The sequence below is a fragment of the Pezoporus occidentalis genome, unplaced genomic scaffold (assembly GCF_034315485.1).
Source record: "Pezoporus occidentalis ecotype Australia unplaced genomic scaffold, CSIRO_AGI_Poc_V1 ctg205, whole genome shotgun sequence".
In the NCBI taxonomy this organism is placed as follows: domain Eukaryota; kingdom Metazoa; phylum Chordata; class Aves; order Psittaciformes; family Psittacidae; genus Pezoporus; species Pezoporus occidentalis.
In genome coordinates this window covers 1,111,214-1,131,889 of record NW_026913911.1, presented here as the reverse complement: position 1 = coordinate 1,131,889, position 20,676 = coordinate 1,111,214, and the positions used below count along the sequence as shown (strand labels likewise).

At 47.6% G+C, this 20,676-nt stretch overlaps 1 protein-coding gene across 2 annotated transcripts in view; it reads left to right on the top strand.

The window, feature by feature from the left end:
• The window catches only part of SFXN5 (sideroflexin 5), a 90,827-nt gene that overhangs the window by 16,279 nt on the left and 53,872 nt on the right, over window positions 1–20,676 (top strand). Inside the window, exons 2-4 of one of the 2 annotated variants that reach the window (XM_062618895.1) lie at window positions 14,378–14,404; window positions 15,647–15,701; window positions 17,722–17,747. In XM_062618895.1, coding sequence (XP_062474879.1) covers window positions 15,683–15,701; window positions 17,722–17,747 — 45 coding nt within the window. In that variant the 5' untranslated portion in view covers window positions 14,378–14,404; window positions 15,647–15,682. The remainder of the gene's footprint in view (window positions 1–14,377; window positions 14,405–15,646; window positions 15,702–17,721; window positions 17,748–20,676) is intronic. The other variant, XM_062618896.1, reaches the window with a different exon arrangement.

Genomic DNA, 20,676 nt, shown 5'->3' with positions numbered 1-20,676 from the left:
GTCCCTTCCAACCCAAACCAGTCTTTGATTCTATAATGTTCAAGATAGAAGCACTCAACTTCATTGTCTTTGTTTCAAAGCAGATTCAGGTTTGGTTGCCAGAGCCACTTAGAGACGCAGTTGCTACCCATATAACAGGTTCCTCAGGCACGGACTGGGTATGGCACGTGCGTAGAAGAGTTGCCTGAATGGTCTTTTAGGTTTCAGAATCAGACTCGAAACCACAAGCACCTTGGAAGCCTTTAAAACTAACAGTTTGGGTTAGAGTTTTAATGCATTAGCTTCCTAAGAACCCAACACTCCCCCCAGATATCAGCTTTGAGACAAGTTGTTTTGACAGAGTTGTTTCACTAATCTCCTGACTGATCCACTTTTGTGCCACAGCACATTTGACAGTGTTCAAACTCCCTTTCCCCCCCCCTCCCTCATTCAGAAATTCATGGTTCTCCTGAAGGATGGCAGGCAGGAGCTGGAAGCATAACAGCAGCTCAGCACTATCCCTATCGCTTGCTGAAATGGCTTTGCCACATGAAAAATGGAAAATGTAAAAGCCTAAAGCTATGTAACGTCAAGTATCTCCTCCACACTTCTCTCTTTGACAGGGTTCTTGTTGAGCAAGTCTTTCTCTACTGCATTTTCCAAGCAGGTTTTACAGAATGAGCTGAGATGGGACAATTATGGACTATCTAAAGGAGTAAAAACAGAAGAGCCATCATCATCTCGAGAAAAACCACTCTGAAGAGCCCATAATTGTGCTTTGCTCCAGTTGCCTATGACCATCTCTAAGCCAGTTTCCAGAATAGACACTGCTTTGCTCTATTTCACTCTCTATGAGATGATTCATGGACACCAGTGCTGCCAACACCTCTCTTCCAGGGCTCTCACACTCATCCAGTGGCTCTTGAACTGGAGTGATTTCACTGCTCAGGAAAATGTCCATTAACTCAAGGTGGTAAAAACCTATTTCTTGGGCATCATTAGCAAAAAGGAAGAATTGATCTCTTACCTGTCAATAGCAGCTAGACTGCTGATAGCTTTTGGTTGAGGGCAACAATAGGGTTTGTTCCTACATCAGAAAGATGCTTTAAAACCATGGGCTTTATCACAGATGTATTGTGTAGTCAGGAAACCAGAGGCCAAATAGCTGCTTGATGAGTATTTATCATATTAGAGCAAGCAAACATGCTCCAGTCTCCACTTCTTCCCCTTAGCTTATTTACCCACCTCTTCCTTTGAATATATAAGAGCCAGGCTTGGTTTTTATTAGCTCTGAAGTTGAGCGTTTCACATTCCCCTCATTAAAACCCCACCAACCAAAAACATTCTGTGGAGCAGCAATACCCCACAGTGTAATTAGGGCTCCTCTCTGACAGGCTCTTAGGATTTCATATTCTTTTCCTCTAAATAAGAAGATATTCTTGGTAATGCCACCAGTTGGGGTGTATTTCTGTTCTCCTGGTCGTTTGGGTTAGATAATTTGGCAGGATTAGAGAATATGATTGCAGAACAAACTCCTTGAAGGCCCTGGGGAGGTTTGGTCTCCTCATGGAGTGTTTTAGACTCATAGAATCACAGAATGGTTTGGGTTGGAAGGGACCTTAAAGCGCATCCAGTTCCAACCTCTCCTGCCCTTCCAGTAGAGCAAGGTTGCTCCAAGCCCAGTCCAACCTGGCCTTGAACACTGCCAGGGATGGAGCATTCATCCCTTCTTTTGGGTGGTTGTGCCTCTGTGCTAGGGGATTGAATTCCATAGAAATGTTGGATGGAAGAAACCGTGGTTTCTTTTAATGGTTTAGAAGTACGAAACGTTGCTGGGAAGGCTTCAAGAGAACGGGTGAGTTCAGTAAACTTCTGCTCTTTGGTTCTGTTTGGTGACCGCATCCATTGATGTCCTTCATTTGGCTCCCTCTGCAGAGGGTAAGAGCATCTGCACTGTGTCATCTGATGGGGTGCATCCCTGGTCCCAGAAAATAACAGGATCCTTGGAAGGGGAGGGAAGAAAAGGAGGTGTGTAGGATTCAGATTGATGGGAGAAACTCGTTCAGTTGTCATTTATGTTTTGGTATTTAAAAGTGTGGCTACAAAGAACATGGAGACTCCCTTTATGCAAGGAGTCCCATGGAAAAGACGAGGGGTGATGAGCGCAAGTTGCTGCTGGGGAGATTCCCACTGGACACAAGAGGAAAATGTTTCCCAATGATAGCAACCATTGGAATAATCTCCCCAGGGAAGTGGTGACTCCCCCAGCGCTGGACACTCTTAGGACTGGGCTGCACAGGGTGCTGGGCCATCCAGTGTAGGTCATGCTGTGCCTGGAAAGGCTGAACAAGACGATCCTTGAGGTCCCTTCCAACCTGGTGTTCTGGGATTTTAATGATTTATGTCTTGTGTTTTCCACCTCTGTAGCTCCTATTGTATTATTGCCTTCCTATAAGGATACCTTCATCTCCACAACACCTAAAGGCTGCCTACCTAAAGCTGGAGAGGGGCTTTGGCCAAGGGCCTGTAGGGACAGGCCAAGGGGAATGGCTTTAACCAGCCCGAGGGGAGACTGAGATGAGCTCTTAGGCAGAAGCCCTTCTGCTAGGGGCAGGGGTTTGGCAGTGGATGAGCTTTAAGGTCCCTTCCAACCCAAACCACTCTGGGATTCTTTGCACTTTGTGCTCCCCATTTAAGTGGTCTCTGGTTACATTTAAGCAACCTTTTCAGCTCACATTCCTTACAGGTCACTCCATGGCAAGGGAGGGATGTGCCAACATGGCCACCTCTGCTCCAACCTGGTGGTTTCCACCGGTGGCTCCCAGGGTTGGCAGAATCCATCCCTTTACACGAAGCTCCGGTGGCTGGTGCGAGCTGCGAGTGGGTAGGTGAAAATGACACACACAAGTGCACTGGGAGCCAATTTGCAGCAGAAGGTATAGACTGTAACATATCCAATTCTAAACAGGGCAGGCAATTCCCCCAACTGCCTCCTGGAGGGAATCTCTGCTGGAGTAAAAAGGTTTCATTTGAGGGAATAGTTTCTCCTATAAAAACAAGGGCTGTAAAATATCAGCCTGATAAAAGAGGAAGAACCAGCTTGTTAAAAGCAGACGTCTCCCTTAGCTCAGGAGTGGCAGTGCTGAGGTTTAGCCTCAAACTAAAAGGCTGCACCAACTGCGGGGCATAATGATGTGGCTTTTGTCCTTTATCCTCAGGCTCCTTTCGCTAATTTGGAGGCTTGCATCTGTGTCCTCTGTGTGTGTGAGTCCCTTTCCCAACCTGTCCAACAGACCAGCACAGATTGGAGGAACAGATTGATGCTGGCATGTCAGCAGTGGTAAAAGTTATGAGAAGCAGCACTCGGCGGCTATCAGCTACAGGGAGATTGAAAGCAATCCTGCTTTATGACACAGCTGCTTTCTGCTGGGTGATTTTTGTGCTCAGTGCTGCAGAAAAGCCCTTTTAAAGGCTGGGGAACATGTGGACAACAGTGTTCATGCGCTAAGGATCTGCCTTGGAAGGACTGCAGCAAGGTAGCAGTGCTGGCATTGTTCCATTATGAACTTCAGGCTGCTCTTCCCTCCTAAATACCTTCTACTTTTATTTCCTTTGCTAGAATTCCCTGCAGTACTTCCATACTTGAACTACACTGCTGGCATGCCCAGCAAAACATGCCCTGAATCATTTTAGCCTTGGAGATTGGGGTACAAATAGCTGCTGAGCTATCAGCTTAATATCACTGCCTAATACCGCTCCAAACATTGAACAGCAGTTGCCTGGGCTGATATTTGGTTCAATATTTGGAGCAATATCAGGCTGATGAGCAAGTTAGGATCTGCTCCTTGATTTGCCCCATTTCTAGGTTCATATCAGTCTGTTCTAAAACCCTAGTGTCTGAAGCAGAAGTGGAATACAGTCTAAGGAATACAGTGATGAAGGTTTATTATCCTCTTCTCCCTCCCTTCTGTCCCTCGGTCCTTATCTCCGGCTGGCACCCCATCTTCTCCGTATGGTCCTGCCAGCAGAGAGAGGTAAAGAGCCACAGAATAGCAGAAGTGTCTGAACAAGGACTCTGGAGAGTGAGTGATGCTTTTTCTGTGCAAGGTTTTTCATGAGCATGGGGCCAAGAAGAGGTTTAAAACCTCGGTTAAATAACTAAATGCAACCCTTGTACGTAAGCACCTACAGAGGTGACTCTGCCCTTCACTGTACACCCACAAGGGAGATGGTACCTATTAAATTCATCATTCCCTGAACTTTATATATGAACTGGAACAAATTTGTTCTGTGCCCAGAATATTGCAAGGGGAAGTGTGATGCCATGGCAGCGTGAGCTGATCTGAGGCAGCACTGCCATGTCTCTGTCTCCTCTCCTCCCGGCCATGTGTTCCCACCTCCTTGCTGGCTTGCACTGGCACAGCTGGTTCAGAGAGCTGCTCTTAATAAAAACTGAGCCTCCCTTCCCCCCGCTCCCAAAATGCTTCAGTTTTGACTCAAACAGCTCCCTGGATTCCAAGCTATCTGCTCTATGTTGTCTGTACAACGTGGGGGATGGAGCGTGCGCTGAGGATGGGGATGCTGGGGCCATGAACGTACCCCAGCTTGAGCTGCTGAACAGGAGGTAAGTCAGTGATGGAGGTAGGAAATTAATCCAGGATTTGTAAAACTAATGCTAAACATCTTAATCTGTGGATTTTAAGCTCTGAGACACCAGGTATTTAGAGCTTTGATCCATCCACCTTTGTCTACTGTAGGATCAAAGGTCATTCAGGCAGGAGGGGACTTGAGGAGGTCATCTAGCCCCACACAGGTCCCTAGATGTACCCTTGGAAACCTGGCTGTTCATTTAGCTATATGTCTACTTATAGATGCGTGTGAAGATGCATATATGATGCGTATAGATGAATATGTATTTATTAGGAAACAAGTGGGAGCAAGTCAGCTCTTTTACCTGACTCTGTGCCCTTAGGAACTCCACCCTGAAAGCTTCCCCCTTTCATCATAAGGGGGTGGTTTGAGAAGGGGAAAAACCCCCTAAATTCCAAGTAAAGCCAAACGGAATGATCCATAGTGAGAGGGGAAAATGCAGCTTCTTGAAATTGTCCCTTGGAGACAGACATTTGCTATTCTCCAGCCAGCCCCTTCCTGCGAGCGTTGGCGGAGCATGAACCGCGGTGTGTCACTTGTGACTTCTCACTCTTCAGCCTTTCCAAATGCAGTTTTGGCAACTTGCTGTTTTGAAACTGTTTCATTTCTTCCCCATTAGTATCAGTGAAGTGAAAAGAGGCTCACCAGCTTAATGGGCATATATTTATTACTGTGTTCTTCCTTCAATCATGTTAGCAGCGGGAAGAGCCGCTCATGCTGTCCCAGACACAGCAGAGAACAATGACTCTATCAGAGTCTAAACAGCATCCCTTTTGGAGAATAATAGCTTTTCTTAACAGTGTTGATGAAGAGCGAAGAGGTCCATTTGCAGTAAACTGTAATTTTCCCCCCCCTCTGGTCTCTTGCAGGATGCGATAAAACGAAGGTATATCGGTTGTCCTGCTGCTTCCTTTCCTTGGCAAGAAAGTAGCTGCTCCAAGGGCTGAGCTTGGACCTTCTTTCTGCTGCTGAGATGGTCTAAGATGACTTGAATGCTTTAGGTGTCATTTCCAGACTGTCAGAGGACAAAAGGCGCCCAGGGAGCTAAGATAGAAGGTTAACACACCTTAAAGGAACCAGGTTAGATGGTACTGTTGATGCTCTTACTCAGTTACAAACTGGCTTTGCTTCATCCCATCATCTGAGGATTAAGAGTTTATCTAAGTCCCGTCTAGATTACAAATCAGATAAGATTTACAAGCTCTGGATGGCTAAAATAAGCTGGAACAAAGCTGGTCCTGAGCAACCTGGTTGGAGCAGCGAGCCTGGTTTCCTAAGGTGCTTTTAAACGATGCAATGGCATCTAAGTTCTCCACCTTTGATGCAAGTGATGCTTTTCAGCGAGTGCTTCTTATTCTGCTTAAGTCTTCCCAGTAGAGTGCTGTGAGGATTAATTAGTTAATGTTTATTGAGTGCTGCAAAGCTGCAAAGTGTTATTTAAGTGCAATCTTTTTTTATCAGTCGGGACTTGCTGCTGGTTCCACCTACACTTGGGTTCGTAGCTGTGCAAATCTGTGCATTGCACTGGAATGGCTGGAACAATGCGGTTCCCAACACCGAGGCACTTGTCTCACTGTGCTGCTGTGTGGGTATCTCAGCTGATGCTCTTCCACATGTGGATTTGTTTGAAGGTTTTATGGTCCTGCAGATGGGCAGCAGCTCATGGTGCTCTGACTCAACAACGCTTAGGACCAGGAATGCGTTTTCCATTGGCATGCAGGGAAAGAAATGGCTTCTGGTGCCTCTTGTGCTGTCTTATTTCAGTGCTAGGTGCAGGGCAGAAAATGTGTAGAGACCCTTTGTGGTTTATCCCATGCGTTGGAGCATTTGAGCTTTATCACCTTAGAGTTGAAACCTTTTTAACATAAAGATTATTAGGAGTAGGGTTGTAAAAGGTTCGTTGTTGGAGTTTCTGACTGAGGAGCAAGGGCAGACAATGGTTTATGTGACCTTGTTGTCCATGTTTATTAGTAGAACCAGACTCCATAGAATGAGCCGTAGAATGGCTTGGGTTAGAAGGGACCTTAAAGCTCATCCAGTTCCAACCAGCAGGGCCACTTCCATTAGAGCCCCATCCACCACAGTCAGATTAAATATACATTAGCAGGTGGGATTAAGCACATCAGGCGATGTTAAATGTGGAATGGAAGGATTTGGGATTCCACCACTGTAGATCTCTAAACCTTGCTAAAAGCATTCAGCCCTAACCAAATGCTTTGGCTGGAGCTTGGGGTGTGCATTTGTCTCTATGTATCTCTTGTATCACCTTTTGGGAAGTAGATCTGGGGACTGGAGCTGGAGAGAAGTGGGAGAAAGCCAAACAAAGCAGGAGTAATCACACTCCTGGTGGAGAGAGAAGCAGAACATGTTGTAGCTCTGTTGGGCTGCACCTTGGCTTTGGCAATGGTGGTTACTGTTAGTGAAATACTAAGAATACTTCTTTGTTTTCGTGTGAGCTGCTGAGAGGCTCTGGGGTGGATCTTCATCCGTAACAGTGTAAACTTAACAACATTAAAGGATCTGAGAAGTGTAGTGAAATAACAGTGATGTAATATCAATGAGAAGCACTTCTTGTCTGGGATGGACCTCCTGTTTCAGTGGCGAGGCCATGGATGCCTGTTCTTCTCTAGCTGCTTTTGATGCAAACTCTTCTTTCTTGCCCAAAGTGCTGCAGGGAGCAGTTTCAGTGGGAAATGTCCCATGGTACTGCTGGAAAAAGGGATCATGTGAGTTTTCCAGTGTGTTTAACCTCATAATGGAGATGGATATGAGCTAACCCTGCTGATGGGATGTGGTGGAGCTGCTGCTCAGTGCTTCTGCTTCAAGCTGGTGGCCCTGAGGAAGGGCCAGATGTTTTCAGCTGGATTTGCAGAGCTGTTTGGAAGAGTTGTGATGCTTAAGTCTGGGATTCCTAAATGTTCTAACATAAAATCTTCAACCTTCATCAAATTCCTGTTGGAATCCAAAGAAACTGTATATTTGCAATCCATGCCGAAAGCAGTGCGAGCTCTGGGTTCTTGATGCTTTGGGATGTTTTTACATCTTAACCCAAATCCAATTTGAGCCAAGGACAAGCGTCAGGTCTTGAACCTGGGAAAACACAATCCTGGAGTGCAGCGGTGAAGGACTTGGGGGTGTTGGTTGATGAGAAAATGAACATGAGCCGGCTGCAGTGTGCGCTCATAACCCAGAAAGCAACCGTATCCTGGGCTGCATCCAAAGGAGCGTGACCAGAGGTCGAAGGAGGTGATCCTGCCCCTCTGCTCTGCTCTCGTGAGACCTCACCTGGAGCATTGTGTGCAGTTCTGGGGTCCTCAACATAAAAAGGACATGGAACTGTTGGAACAAGTGCAGAGGAGGCCACGAGGATGATCAGGGGCTGGAGCACCTCCTGTATGAAGACAGGCTGAGGAAGTTGGGGCAGTTGAGGCTGGAGAAGAGAAGGCTGCGTGGAGACCTCATAGCAGCTTCCAGTGTCTGAAGGGGGGCTATAGGGATGCTGGGGAGGGACTCTTCATTAGGGACTGCAGTGACAGGACAAGGGGTAACGGGTTCAAACTGAAACAGGGGAAGTTTAGATTGGCTCTAAGGAGGAAATTCTTTCCTGTGAGGGTGGTGAGGCACTGGAATGGGTTGCCCAGGGAGGTTGTGAATGCTCCATCCCTGGCAGTGTTCAAGACCAGGTTGGACAGAGCCTTGGGTGCCATGGTTTAGTGTGAGGTGTCCCTGCCCATGGCAGGGGGTTGGAACTGAATGATCTTCAGGTTCTTTCCAACCCCAACTATTCTATGATTCTATGGGATCTGCTGGGCTGGGAGCAGGTCTGTGGAAAGAGTCCTGGGGGACCAAGCTCAATAGCAGTGAACAGTGTGCAGCTGCAGCAATGAAAACCAACAGGGTGTTGTGGAACATCAACAGGGGTGTCACCAGCAGAGATAAAGATGTGGCTAAGGGAGCTAGACTGAAGTTAAAACTCACTCAGAATCGTCACTATCACTTGATGTGATGGGGGTTGGAACTGGATGATCTTAAGGTCCTTTCCAACCCTAACTATTCTATGATTCTATGATGCCAGATCCCTGCTGCTGCTCTGAAGTGCTCCTCAGTGAACTCTCCAAGCACAGTAAGTTACACCTTTGGAGTAAGGGCTGCTTTTTCCTTCCTGTTTTCCTCTGGTTTTGTGTCATTTAAACAATTGGGGTTGTTGGAAAGTGCATCTGTTGGAGGCTCTCTGAATGGCCGCAGACATGAAAACAGCTCTCGAGAATGAGCTTTGCTGCATCACACGTTCTGCTCCCAACACCCAATATTTGGAATTCAGCGTGGGATAGATAATCTGAGCTCTGCTTTAATAAACCTTGTGACTCCTGGGGTGTGAAACTACTGGCAGTTTCTGACAGGGTGCAAACTCCAGGCTGTTACCTTATTAAAAGCAAGGTTTTGCAGGTACAGGTAGAGTCTCAAAGGCTTAGAACCTCCCTGATGGGGTGGGAAGGGGAGGTGGAGATTTTAAGGTGCACCTCTGTCTATGCTTGACTGGATGGACGAAGTACTCATTCTTTGGAGTATTTCCTCTTCAGCATTGTCTATACAAGAGGAAACCTGCAAACTGTTGTGATGGTGCAAAGTCTGACACAGGTAGACCGCTTAGACTTTGCTAAAACTGGTGTGTTTTCTCTTATGCATAGAGCTTATATACTCTCCATTAGCTCTTTGGAATAGCTGTGTCTTGTCATTAATGTTTAATGTGTGGTTAATCAGGAAGGGATTTTCTCCATAGAGTTATTCCCTGGCAGCGTTCAAGGCCAGGCTGGATGAGGCTCGGAGCAAGCTGCTCCAGTGGAAGGTGTCCCTGCCCGTGGCAGGGGTTGGAACTGGATGAGCTTTAAGGTCCCTTCCAACCGAAACCAGTCTGATTCTATGACTTAGTGACTCCTGACATGGCATATCCAGAGCACACCCCCATGGATTTAAGATCATTTCAGTGTCTACTACTATATCGTGTAAGAGACTCGGATCCTTTTGAATGTGCAGTTGAAGGAAGGATGCGTTAGAGCATCTACTAGAGATTCCCAGCATCAGTTCTGCCTTTGTGTCCCCATTGACTGCAGGGAGGTGGTTGCTGGCAACACATGGAAGTAGGTTGTGTGAATCTGTTGGTGCTCTCCTGACCATAAGCAGTGGAGGCCAGCTTAAGCAACGTATTAAATGCCCTGGATACAGCTAAGGCACTCATATAGGGGAGAGCTGGCCATGTGTTTTAGCAGCGTTGGAGCCTGCTATAAAGAAGGGTGAGCGATTTGTTAACTTGGACTTCTAATCGTGGTGAAACTTTGGGTAAAGGGGAAAAAATCCCACCTTTGATTCCACAAACCCCAAATCCTACTGTATTTAACAAGAGGGAGGTTATTGCTTTAAAGCTAACTGGTACCCTTTGTACTGTGTTTGCAGTGGCAGGAGTTAGCTAATGGATTGGGGCTGGGTAGATTCCTTAAATAAATACTTTTTTGGGAAAACTATCTCTAAGCTGCAATTCTGCTGCTAAATAAGGAGTGCTAATGAATGTCTTGTCAAGGAAAGATCCTATCTGTTCCCCCAAAGTTGCTCTAGTCTCCAGCTCTTTACTGCAGCTTTGGTTTGCTTTAGATGGTGGTAGTGTTTGATACCCTTGTTAAGTGTGGCATGGTTCTGTATGTTCAGTTCCTGAGCCCAGGGTTTAGAAGCTCTCTGCTGGAGGTGGTGGATATCCCTTCCTTGAAAAATTGTAGGAAAAACCAGAATCCTGGGAAGGATGGATGGAAATCTCATTGGGGAGTGCAGCTTTCTGAAAGGATGGTGCTGGGAGCACTTGCAAATGGTCCTGGACCTGATTCCTCCATGACCAAAGGCAACAATCAGCCCTTGGAATAATCTCCTAGGGAAGGTGTGGATTCCCCAACACTGGACACTGTTAAGAATGGTCTGGACAGGGTGCTGGGCCATCTAGTCTAGGTCTTGCTTTGCCTGGACAGGTTGGAACAGATGATCCTTGAGGTCCAGTGCACTGGGATTCTAGGATTTATGATATTTACTGTGAGGGTGCTGAGGCACTGGCACAGGGTGCCCAGAGAAGCTGTGGCTGCCCCATCCCTGGCAGTGTTCAAGGCCAGGTTGGACACAGGGGCTTGGAGCAAGCTGCTCTAGTGGAAGGGGTCCCTGCCTGTGGCAGGGGTTGGAGCTGGAGGAGATTTAAGGTCCTTTCCAACCCAAACCATTCAGTGATGACATCTCCATGAAGCAGGGCCCATTCTGTCCCAGTGAAAGGTTGCAATGGCTTCAGGCTGGACAAACTTGTCCATTACTGCTTGCTAATGCGGCTGGGGGGATGGTGGAATGTGTTAACAGAGCTCCAATGCCCCTGTACTCTTGTCCTCTGGGATTCATTGGTGTAAATGCCTATTTCTTGCACACAAATATGAATGGTGGCAAAACCCCTTTGTAGCTCTGAGCCAGTAATCATAGGATCCCAGCCTGGTTTGGGTTGGAAGGGACCTTAAAGCTCCTGCAGCTCCAACCCGTGCCACGGGCAGGGACCCCTTCCACTAGAGCAGCTTGCTCCAAGCCCCTGTGTCCAACCTGGCCTTGAGCACTGCCAGGGATGTGTATTATCCAGCAAAGCTGATGCAGAGGAAGATGATCTATTACAGGAGACCCACCCAGTACAGGCTCACTATATTTAGAGATCACAGACCTAAATCTACCATAAATCAGGCACGAATCTGGAGTCGTTCCATGTGCTCCAGTTGAAGATGCTTTGGATTCACGTGTGTGTAAATGGGATCAGCATCCAGCTGCTGCTCCAAGGTGGCCGGAGCGAGCGTGAATGAAATCCCCAGCAAAAGCAGAGCTTTGCTTTCAGAAGCGAGCCCCCCCAGCTGGCAAAGCCTCTCCAGAGCACTGGAGCTCCTGAGGGATGCTGCAGACAGAAAAGGAATTAGAGGATAAAGAAGTGAAAATGAGCTGGCAGGAGCGTTAGGTGACTCATCAGGTGCATCTTGCAAAGTCTCTTCTGGGAAGTAATGAAATCCCATGTTCTAACAATATTTGCACTGCAGCAGGGAAATGCATAAATATTGGGCTCAATTAATGAAATGAGAGAATTTGACCAAAAAAAGCCGTAGCGCTGGCTCAGAAACCAGCCCTCTTCCTATTTGCTGTACTGGGTCCTTGTAGCTGGAGAGGAAAAGAATGTGTTTTCCTTTCACATCCAAGATAGGCGAGACCTGGGCAGCCACATGGTTGCTTTGGGTAGTCACCTGCAGCTCCATGTCACCCCGTTGACTTCCATTGTCACCCCGTGGAAGTTCTTGAGCTGATGGGCAGTTGGATGCAGAAAACCCCTTGTAGGTATCTGCGCATGAGCCTCCGACCCTTTGGATTTCAGGACTGGGGAGGGTAGACACTTCTTTGCCAACCACAGAAGTTGCACCTTTGTGTCCCTCAGTCCCTGGTTTTTAACTGTAGAATGGAGAATAATGGTTTTCCTTCAAAAGGAAGTTTTCCTTAGGGAAGAGCCCTGTGGATATGTGCATCAAGCCTGTGACATTTAGATACTCCAGTAACTGTACGTCGTGGAGTTCATCACAGAGCTTCAATTCTGGGGTGAGAGCTGGATTTGTGAGTGGAATACTGGGGTTGCTGTATCAGGGGGTGAATCAATGCCATTTATAGTAGAGCAATTACCGTATTCCAGCAGTATTTTAATGGGTTTATATTTGGGGAAGGTGCTAAACCTTGGGTGAGAAAGGCAGAACAGGGCTTAAATTATACCATAATGATAATACCCTCAGCAAGTTTGCTGATGACACCAAGCTGTGTGGTGCAGTTGACATGCTGGAGGAGAGGGATGGGATGCAGAGGGTCCTGGACAGGCTGGAGAGGTGGGACCGTGTGAGCCTCATGGACTTCAACAGGGGCAAGTGCAAGGTCCTGCCCATAGGTTGGGGCAATCCCCAGCACAAACACAGGCTGGGGGGAAGGGATGGAGCAGTTCTGGGGAGACCTTAGAGCAGCTCCAGTGCTTAAAGGGGCTGCAGGAAAGCTGGAGAGGGGCTTGGGACAAGGGCCTGTAGGGCCAGGCCAAGGGGAATGGCTTTAACCTGCCAGAGGGGAGGCTGAGATGAGCTCTTAGGCAGAAGCTCTTCCCTGGGAGGGTGCTGAGGCGCTGGCCCAGGGTGCCCAGAGAAGCTGTGGCTGCCCCATCCCTGGCAGTGTTCAAGGGCAGGTTGGACACAGGGGCTTGGAGCAAGCTGCTCTAGTGGAAGGGGTCCCTGCCTGTGGCAGGGGTTGGAGCTGGAGGAGCTTGAAGGTCCCTTCCAACCCAAACCATTCTGGGATTCTAATGATAACATCTTAAAGGTGGATGCCTGTGTTGCAGAGTATGCGCGTGGCACTGGTGTAGGGATTCTGGTGGGTAATCCTGAGCTCTCCAAGCAAAAAGAGCTATCGCTGCCTTTATCAGCAGCAAGAGCAGAACTCCCAGGTTACCCTACCCTTGCTTTGGCACGGCTACAACTGTTGTTGGAATCATTTGTCTGGTTTCTGGCGTCCTCGATGCGAGAGGATGTTGACAAATTGGAAAGATGTTAAAGAGCCACGAGGGTGGTTTAGAGATTGGCAATGGTGCCTTGCCAGCAAACAGCCAGTCTCCTGGCTCGGGTGGATTCTGTACTTATTTTCCCTTAGATGCAGGTTAAAGGGTGGTTTTAGCAGCTCCAAGTACCTGTGTGAGGAGCAAAAATAGACGGTGCTGGAGGCTGTCAGACAGAGGTGGAACACAAGCCGGTGCTGATGTTGAAGCCAGCCTTGAGCTGAACGGAAAGGTTTTTCATAGCAAAAGCCATGATTTAGTGTGGTATTTCACAGGAGTCCTGGGGTTTCATCCGTCTCTGGAGTTTTAGATATCAAAATCAGGACTTTTATTTGTATTTTAGAGCTTATAATTTGCATTCGGGTGTAATTCATGGAGGAGAGCCCTCTGGCTTTATTAGGCAGGGGCAAACTATGGGTTTACATCTATGCCAAAGCACCTCCTGATGTTGTGCACCTCCTCATTAGTTCTACCTGCACCTCACATGGGATGTTGTTTCCTCCGTGCTCATAGATCTTCACTGCCTGAGCCAGATCTGGGGTGTTCTGATGCTGCCGAGTGGCACTCAGTAAATCACAGTAGGTGCTCATGAGAGTTTTAGCTGAGATTTTTCCTCTCGCCGAGCGCTTTGCAGTGCGTTTCCCTTGTGAAGCATGGAAACTCCTGGTGCTTTACTCTGAATCCAGGTTCGATGTGAAGAGACGCTCATCACCTTTCCCTGCAGGGCTTCCTTGCTCCACCTTTGTTCCCCAGCAAGCTTTGGTTTCCGCAGGAAGCTCGTCCAAGGAGAGGCTGTGCTAAATTTACCTTGAGAGCTCCGTGCGGCTGTTACCGAGATGATGCTCAGTTTGTAAAGCTCAGAGCAGGGCACGAAGTCTGTCTGTTACTCTTTATCACTCAATGTAAAAGGAACATGATCTCTGCCTGGCTGGTCAGACTGGCCAAACGCATATGAAGGAGCTCAATGGGTCTCAAGGATCTTTAAGCGCATCCAGGAAGGATGCTGAAAACGGGTCTGTTTAAACGCAGTCATTCACTCACTACAACAGCTCAAAGATGAATATTTGGGGTTTCACTGCTTGGTTTTTATATGTAATACTCTCTTTTCTTTCCTTCTAGCTGTGGGGAGCTCAAAAAATCAAGCAGGTAATACCCTTTTTATTCCTATCTGACAATTATTGTCAACCCTTGCTGTTTTCTTTCCTCTTTGCTAAGCGTCGCTGTCCTCTTCTCCGCTATTGACTTTGCCAGTCGCTGTTTTGTCTTGCCACAGGAATGTAAATGCAGTGAACACTTGCCACCAAAGGCTCTGATTTTTTTCCCTCTTTGTATTTATATATTTTGATGTCTTCATTTTCTCCTTCCTGTCTAGTCAAGAGATTTCTTGTCTCCAGTCTTTTGAAAATAGTTTGACAGTTCCTTGGTAAGGTTTGGAACTGTGTCGTACCTCCCTCCTCTGCAATCCCAGATCACTTGGGGATGCTTTTTTTCCTCCCCAGCCACTTAGTGCCAGTGCAACCTCCTGTAAAATGAGGTGGAAAATGGTCCAAGTGACCTTGGTTGTCTGTTTGTTAGTAAAACATTTAGGATTTCCATGGATATTGGGCTGTCCACAGCCACCAGCGCTGCTTGAGGGGCTGTGGTCACACGTAAAGGTTGAGTTAACCAGGAAACACAAATCCTGTGGCACATGAGGGGGTTTTATTTGGGTGACCTTATGGTGACACCCAGAGAGGACAGCACCTGTAGGGTTTTTGTCCCACCTCTGATCCTGAAGCAGCATTTCAGCCTTCCTACAACGTACTCATGCAGACGCACTTGCAGATGGGGATGCTCCTCGGAGTGAATCCATCCATCACGGCAGAGCCACACCAGTCCTTAAGGGGGTCTCCTGCACCTGTTTGCTTTCTGAGCATCATAAAGTGATTTACAACCAAGCAGGCAGCCCTGCCCTCCCCATCCTTCTGCCTCAGCGAGGGCTTTTCCTTTTGTAGAGCAGTGTTTTAGCCAGGACATTGAGCTGCACCTCAGTGGGGATGCTGAAAACAGGCAGGGGCAGGAAACAGGTTCCCCTTTTACCATCCTAAGTCTACATTTCTCCCCCTGGGGTTAAGGTGTAGCACTGGGGGACATTATGGTACCAAGAAAGAGCCATTTTCTGTATTTCAGGTTAAATGATGTACTCTACATTATCAGCTTATACTCAGTCACTTGAGGAGCGGGACAAGCAGTGGTGGGAGGTTGGGTGGAGGCTCTTGAACAGTAACTCCCTTGGTTAAAAGCAAGGAGGGTGCTGAGTACTCGTTGGTGGAAGGTGCTGTTTGTAGAGGCCGAGCAGTGCCTTTGCTGCTGTGCCTTCAGCCTGTCTCTCTGCTGTCTCTTTTCCAGGCCATCATCCATCCCGACACAAATGAGACCATCTTCATGCCTTTCCGAATGTCAGGTAGAGTATGTCCCAAACGGGCCAACATGAATATTACTGGGAATATGTACAAAATCCCTTCTTTTTTCCTCCTGTTTTTGAGTTGCAGCTGGTAAACGTTTGGATTAAGCTCAGAAAGTAATTCAAATGCCCCAATCCCTTTGCATCTGAGGAGAATTGGGATCCTAAATACCTACGGAAGATGTAGGGCTTCATATTTTCCTTTCCTTCAGAGGTTCTAATGTGAACTCAAGCATTTGGCATTTTTGAGGCATCCAACACTGTATTGGGCATGTTAATTCTGTAGTGAAGAGCAAAGCTTGATGCCCAATGACCAGTTTTTGGGTTTACTCTCCAGGAGAGAATGGGATGAGCCCTGTTTTACCATGTGCCAGTGGGAGCCAGGAAGTATCAGCTCCCCTGTGGCTTATTCCAGGTTGCTTAATGATTAAATCCTTGCTGCCTCCTTCCCACTTTGGGATGTCCCTTTGCCATGCACAGGTCCACAGCTACCTCTGCTGTGGCTTGAATAGCACCTCTCTTGAGGAGGAAGTTCAGCCTTTTCCCAAAGGATCTATTTAAATAAATAGGGCTTTTCCCATGTTTTTTTGTGGGAGCATCTTCACCTGAATGCTGGGCATAGGGGGAATATAACAGGGTTGATGCGTTTTGCTCTCCAGTTCTTTGTGGAAGGGTGATGTTGAGGGTGAAGTGAAGGCGAGAAAAGCCAGGACCTGCAGTTTGCTGGTTCTGTATTTCTTTCTTTGTTTAATTATTCTTCCTCTCAGGTCTCTGCCCCTTTTCTGACTAAATTGGATCCATGAGGCTTAATTCAGGAATATCGAGACCTTCTAGTGGAAGTCATAGAGATGGATTATAATTAGCACAGAAATTGGCAGACTTAGCAGGGGAAAAATGTGAAGCATTTGATTTTTGTGGCACTCAATAGGATTTGGGGTAAAGGCTTATCTCTAATATAGAGCTTTAACTTAGACCTGTGATTAAATAGTCCTTCTCTCTTCCATGATGCAACTACACTTTCTTCAGCTTACACCCTCTTGCTTCTTCTACTGACCTAGAAATAAATGAGCTCTCCTGGTCCAAAATCACTCATGGAGAGGTTGATAAAGCAGATGGTGAACGAGGAAGATCCCACCTCTGGTGGCATGGTCCTGCTCCTTAACTGGCATGGGCTCTGCAGCTTGTTAGGTGGCTTCATGAGCGGCTTTGGCGTGCTGTAAGTGGTGGGACCAGGCTCAGCAAGAAGGGAAGGGGCATGGAAAGCTGGAGAGTGTTCTCCTGGGTTAGTGAGGGTAGGTTGTGGGAGGGTCTGATGAGCAACAGAGCTGGCACAAGGAAGGGAACAGATTGTGTGACTGAGCTTGGGAAGGCGGGCAGGATCTCCCCCTTCCCGTGGCAGCAAGCCACTAGGTCAGCTCAGATAGCAGCATCCAGCTCCTCCTGCTCCGGACCAGGAGCTCCTGGTCTGAGCTCTCATCCCTTTGCTCCTGATGATGTGGGGTTTTGCTGGCTGCTGAGCCCAGCTCAACAACAGGATGCCCTCTGAAGTGCCAGTGCTGTGTACTGGAACAGACTGGGCTTACTGGAGTAAGCTTTAGGTCTAGATAATACATGTTTCAGGGGAAGTCTTAGACCACAACCCAAGAGAAGCAGATGGAGGATGGGAAGGAGATAAGGAAAAATCAGGAGTCTGCTCTAGCTGGTGCTTGGTGCATCAGTCCATGTCCCCATGGTGGTGAAGAGCTGGTGGAAGTGAATGCAGCCCATGGTGCCAGGTTTGAATCATGGAATGGTTTGGGTTGGAAGGGACCTTAAAGCTTATCTAATTCCAACTCCCTGCCATGGGCAGGGACACCTTCCACTAGAGCAGCTTGCTCCAAGCCCCATCCAACCAGGCCTTGAGCACTGCCAGGGATGAGGCTTTGACTGCTACCCTGACCTGATCCGTGTCTCAGATAGGATGTTTTTCCATCCCAAAGCTATGTATTAAAATGAATGCATCTCTTTTTGTTTTTCATAGGTTACATTCCCTTTGGAACACCCATCGTAAGTATTATAACATCTCTCCCCATTTGGTTTGCAAGTACCAAGAAACACATCTTTTAGCACTCCACATGCCACCTACATGCTCCCACAAGGGTTTCCATTGCACATTAGCAAGGTCTTCACCGTGTCAAACCTGCCCTATGCACGTTGTGCTTGAGGTTACTCATCTCTTGAACGTCATTCACTCAGCCCCGTGCAGCATCTTCAGCTTCATCTTTCCCATCTGGGAAAAGGGAAGACCGAGATGAGCTCATTGCCTGCAAAATGCAACTTCTGCAACTCTCAGATTTCAGCTTTGGACACTTGTGTTTCTGTTTTGGGGTTTCATTTGCATGTTTTACGAGGCTCTTCCTGAACGTGATGAGCTGCAGCACGGCGAGGCCCGTGTCGTGCGCTCCCGTCTCGATTAATGACAACAGCGAGTGCTTTCCGTGGGGTTCCTGCTGAGGGTGCTTGGAGTTTGTACTTGTTCTTGTGGGATGTGTAAGCATTTGGGTGCTCTCGGTAGCGAGAGCCAGAAGGGAGATAATTCTGCCTGTCTGCTGAAACCTCAGCTCGTCTTCAGGAATGGGAATCATTAATTAATCCCTTTTATGAATGGGGAAACTGAGGCATGGAGTTTTGCCCTAAATCGCTCAACGTTGGTGCCGTGAAGTCCTCAGAGCCACCAGTTCTTGGCTCAGCTTCTTCAATCACGTGTATGAAGATGGTTGAAAGGAGCAAAAGGTGCTCAGTTTGACCTCCTGCACCCAGTGGGCTGTGGCACGGTCCTTGCTTAAAGGTGACAATCACTGCGGACCAGCGATAGCGGGGTTGCCAGCATGTAAAAGCAGAACCCGTCACATCCATTACTCTGCTGTGGCAGGGAGAGGGCTTGGTGGGCACTTTGTATGGGGCATTTTCAAAGAAAAGGTTAAACAAAAATGAGTTAACGCTCAAGCTGACAATGAAATCGGCCCCAATCCAGAGCTGTCAGAGGAGCCGCGAGCTGTCAGATGAGCCCAATTTCACTCGCTCTAAAGGATAAACTGGAACCTCTTGTCATTTACAAAGAGGAGGAGAAAAAAAAAAATCAAAAAAATCCCCATACCCAAACGTTTCAAATGTTAAAATTAAAATGTAACATTTATGCCAATCGATCTGTGAAATTTAGTGACAAAATTGGCAGCCTGCTCCAGCATAAAAACAGTTTGAGTCTTGCATTTCACATAGGGGGATGGGATTTCCTCAAGAGAGGCTCAACGTGCCTGCGGTGGGCTCTGCCTGTGTGAGCGTGGCTGTCCTCACCTCCGGTGTGACTGTCCCGGGGTTTGAGGGTCACTTAAACACCTGGTATAGATGGGATCAGAGAATGTATTACCAGGTTTACTGCCTCTCAGTCAATCCGTGATGCTGCCGATATACATCTTGGTCTGGGTTCTTTTCCTCCCCCTATAGCTAATGCAAACTAATTCAGTTTGGTTTAGCTCATTGTGAAAGAGATTAAGGTCTTGCTGGAGATAATTGTTTCTTTTCTGGCCAAAGCACCTACTCCCCTGACACATCAAATCTTGTGGCTGTTTCTCCTTCCCCCAAGTTGCAATCGTTTGCTTTTCGTTTTAGCTTCCATCCTTTCCATGCTCAAGCTCCTGGTTCGATCATGGGATCACTTGCAGAGTGAGGACAGCATGGGGGATAGGTCAGCGTAGGGAGATTCTGTGTTTGCCCACAGAGATTCCAGCCCAGGAGGGAGCAAATCCATCCGCTCCCATTATAGAACCAGAGACTGGTTTAGCTTAGAAGGGTCCTTTAAAGCACGTCCAGTTCCACCCCCTTGCCACGAGCAGGGACCCCTTCCACTAGAGCAGCTTGCTCCAAGCCCCTGTGTCCAACCTGGCCTTGAACACTGCCAGGGATCATCTCCCTTTGCTGTAGGGGTAAGATGTGCAAGGCAGCTGCTGGACTCTGGGTTTGTGTTTCATCCCAGGGATGGAAGGCTTTAAAGAAGAAGATTTATCTGCATGTAGGGAATTCAGCCTAAAATGAGCAGTGAAGATGGAACCAAAGCTGTGCTGGTGTTCCCAGCTGCCACCCACCTCTTTAAGCACCTTGTTTTCCTCCATTATATATGGAGGGGTCTTGTTGAGGTTTCAAAGTCCATAGAGAAGACCTTGGTGTTAATATGGGGATGCAGACGTGGGCCTTGCAAGAGGAGACCCCATAACACAAACAGAGCCCACAGATGCCCAAGCAGTGGCTTTAGCCCCATCTTTGATGCCACGAAAGCCCCTTCACACCTGATAGGCAATTAAACATTATAGCTGGTACTTTTCTAAGTGTTTAAAAGCTTTTTGCCTATTTTGTTTTCCTTCTTAGTTATTTTTTCCCCCTGACAGTAATTAAAAGTGAAATTGTACATTTCTTGACAGACTCTTGCACATATGGAGAGTTTGCATTTAAACGTGCCTCTTTCAGTCATACACATTTTGGGTGCTCTTCTTTATTTATTTATTTTCCCTCTTCTATTTCCCTCGGCGCTCAGCTTCAGCTGACAATGCAAGTGCCTGCCTGGAGTCTTCCCTTTCTCCTCCAGAGCCTCATTAGCCTGGTGGCTTCAGGGCTAGAAGCCAGTCCTCGGGTGAGGAAGTGCGTCGCCTCTTGAATTCATTTGGCTAAGACCAGCGCTGGAGTAATTAATGGCAAGAGCCCCATATTGAATGGAAGTGGTAAATTAGTGTAACTTGCACAGGTTGGCGCTCAGCCAGTGTACAAAGTAGCTGTAACTTCACGAGAGGCTGGAGGAGGAAAAGCTGGAGGAGGAGGAGGAGAAGGGAACGAAGATGGAAATGAAAGCAGGCCTCCCAACCCTATTACCCTTTTGTTTGTTGTTATTTCTCTCTTCTGTCCTTAAGCGTAGAGGTTGCCTCCTCTTCAACTGATGCTGCTGCAG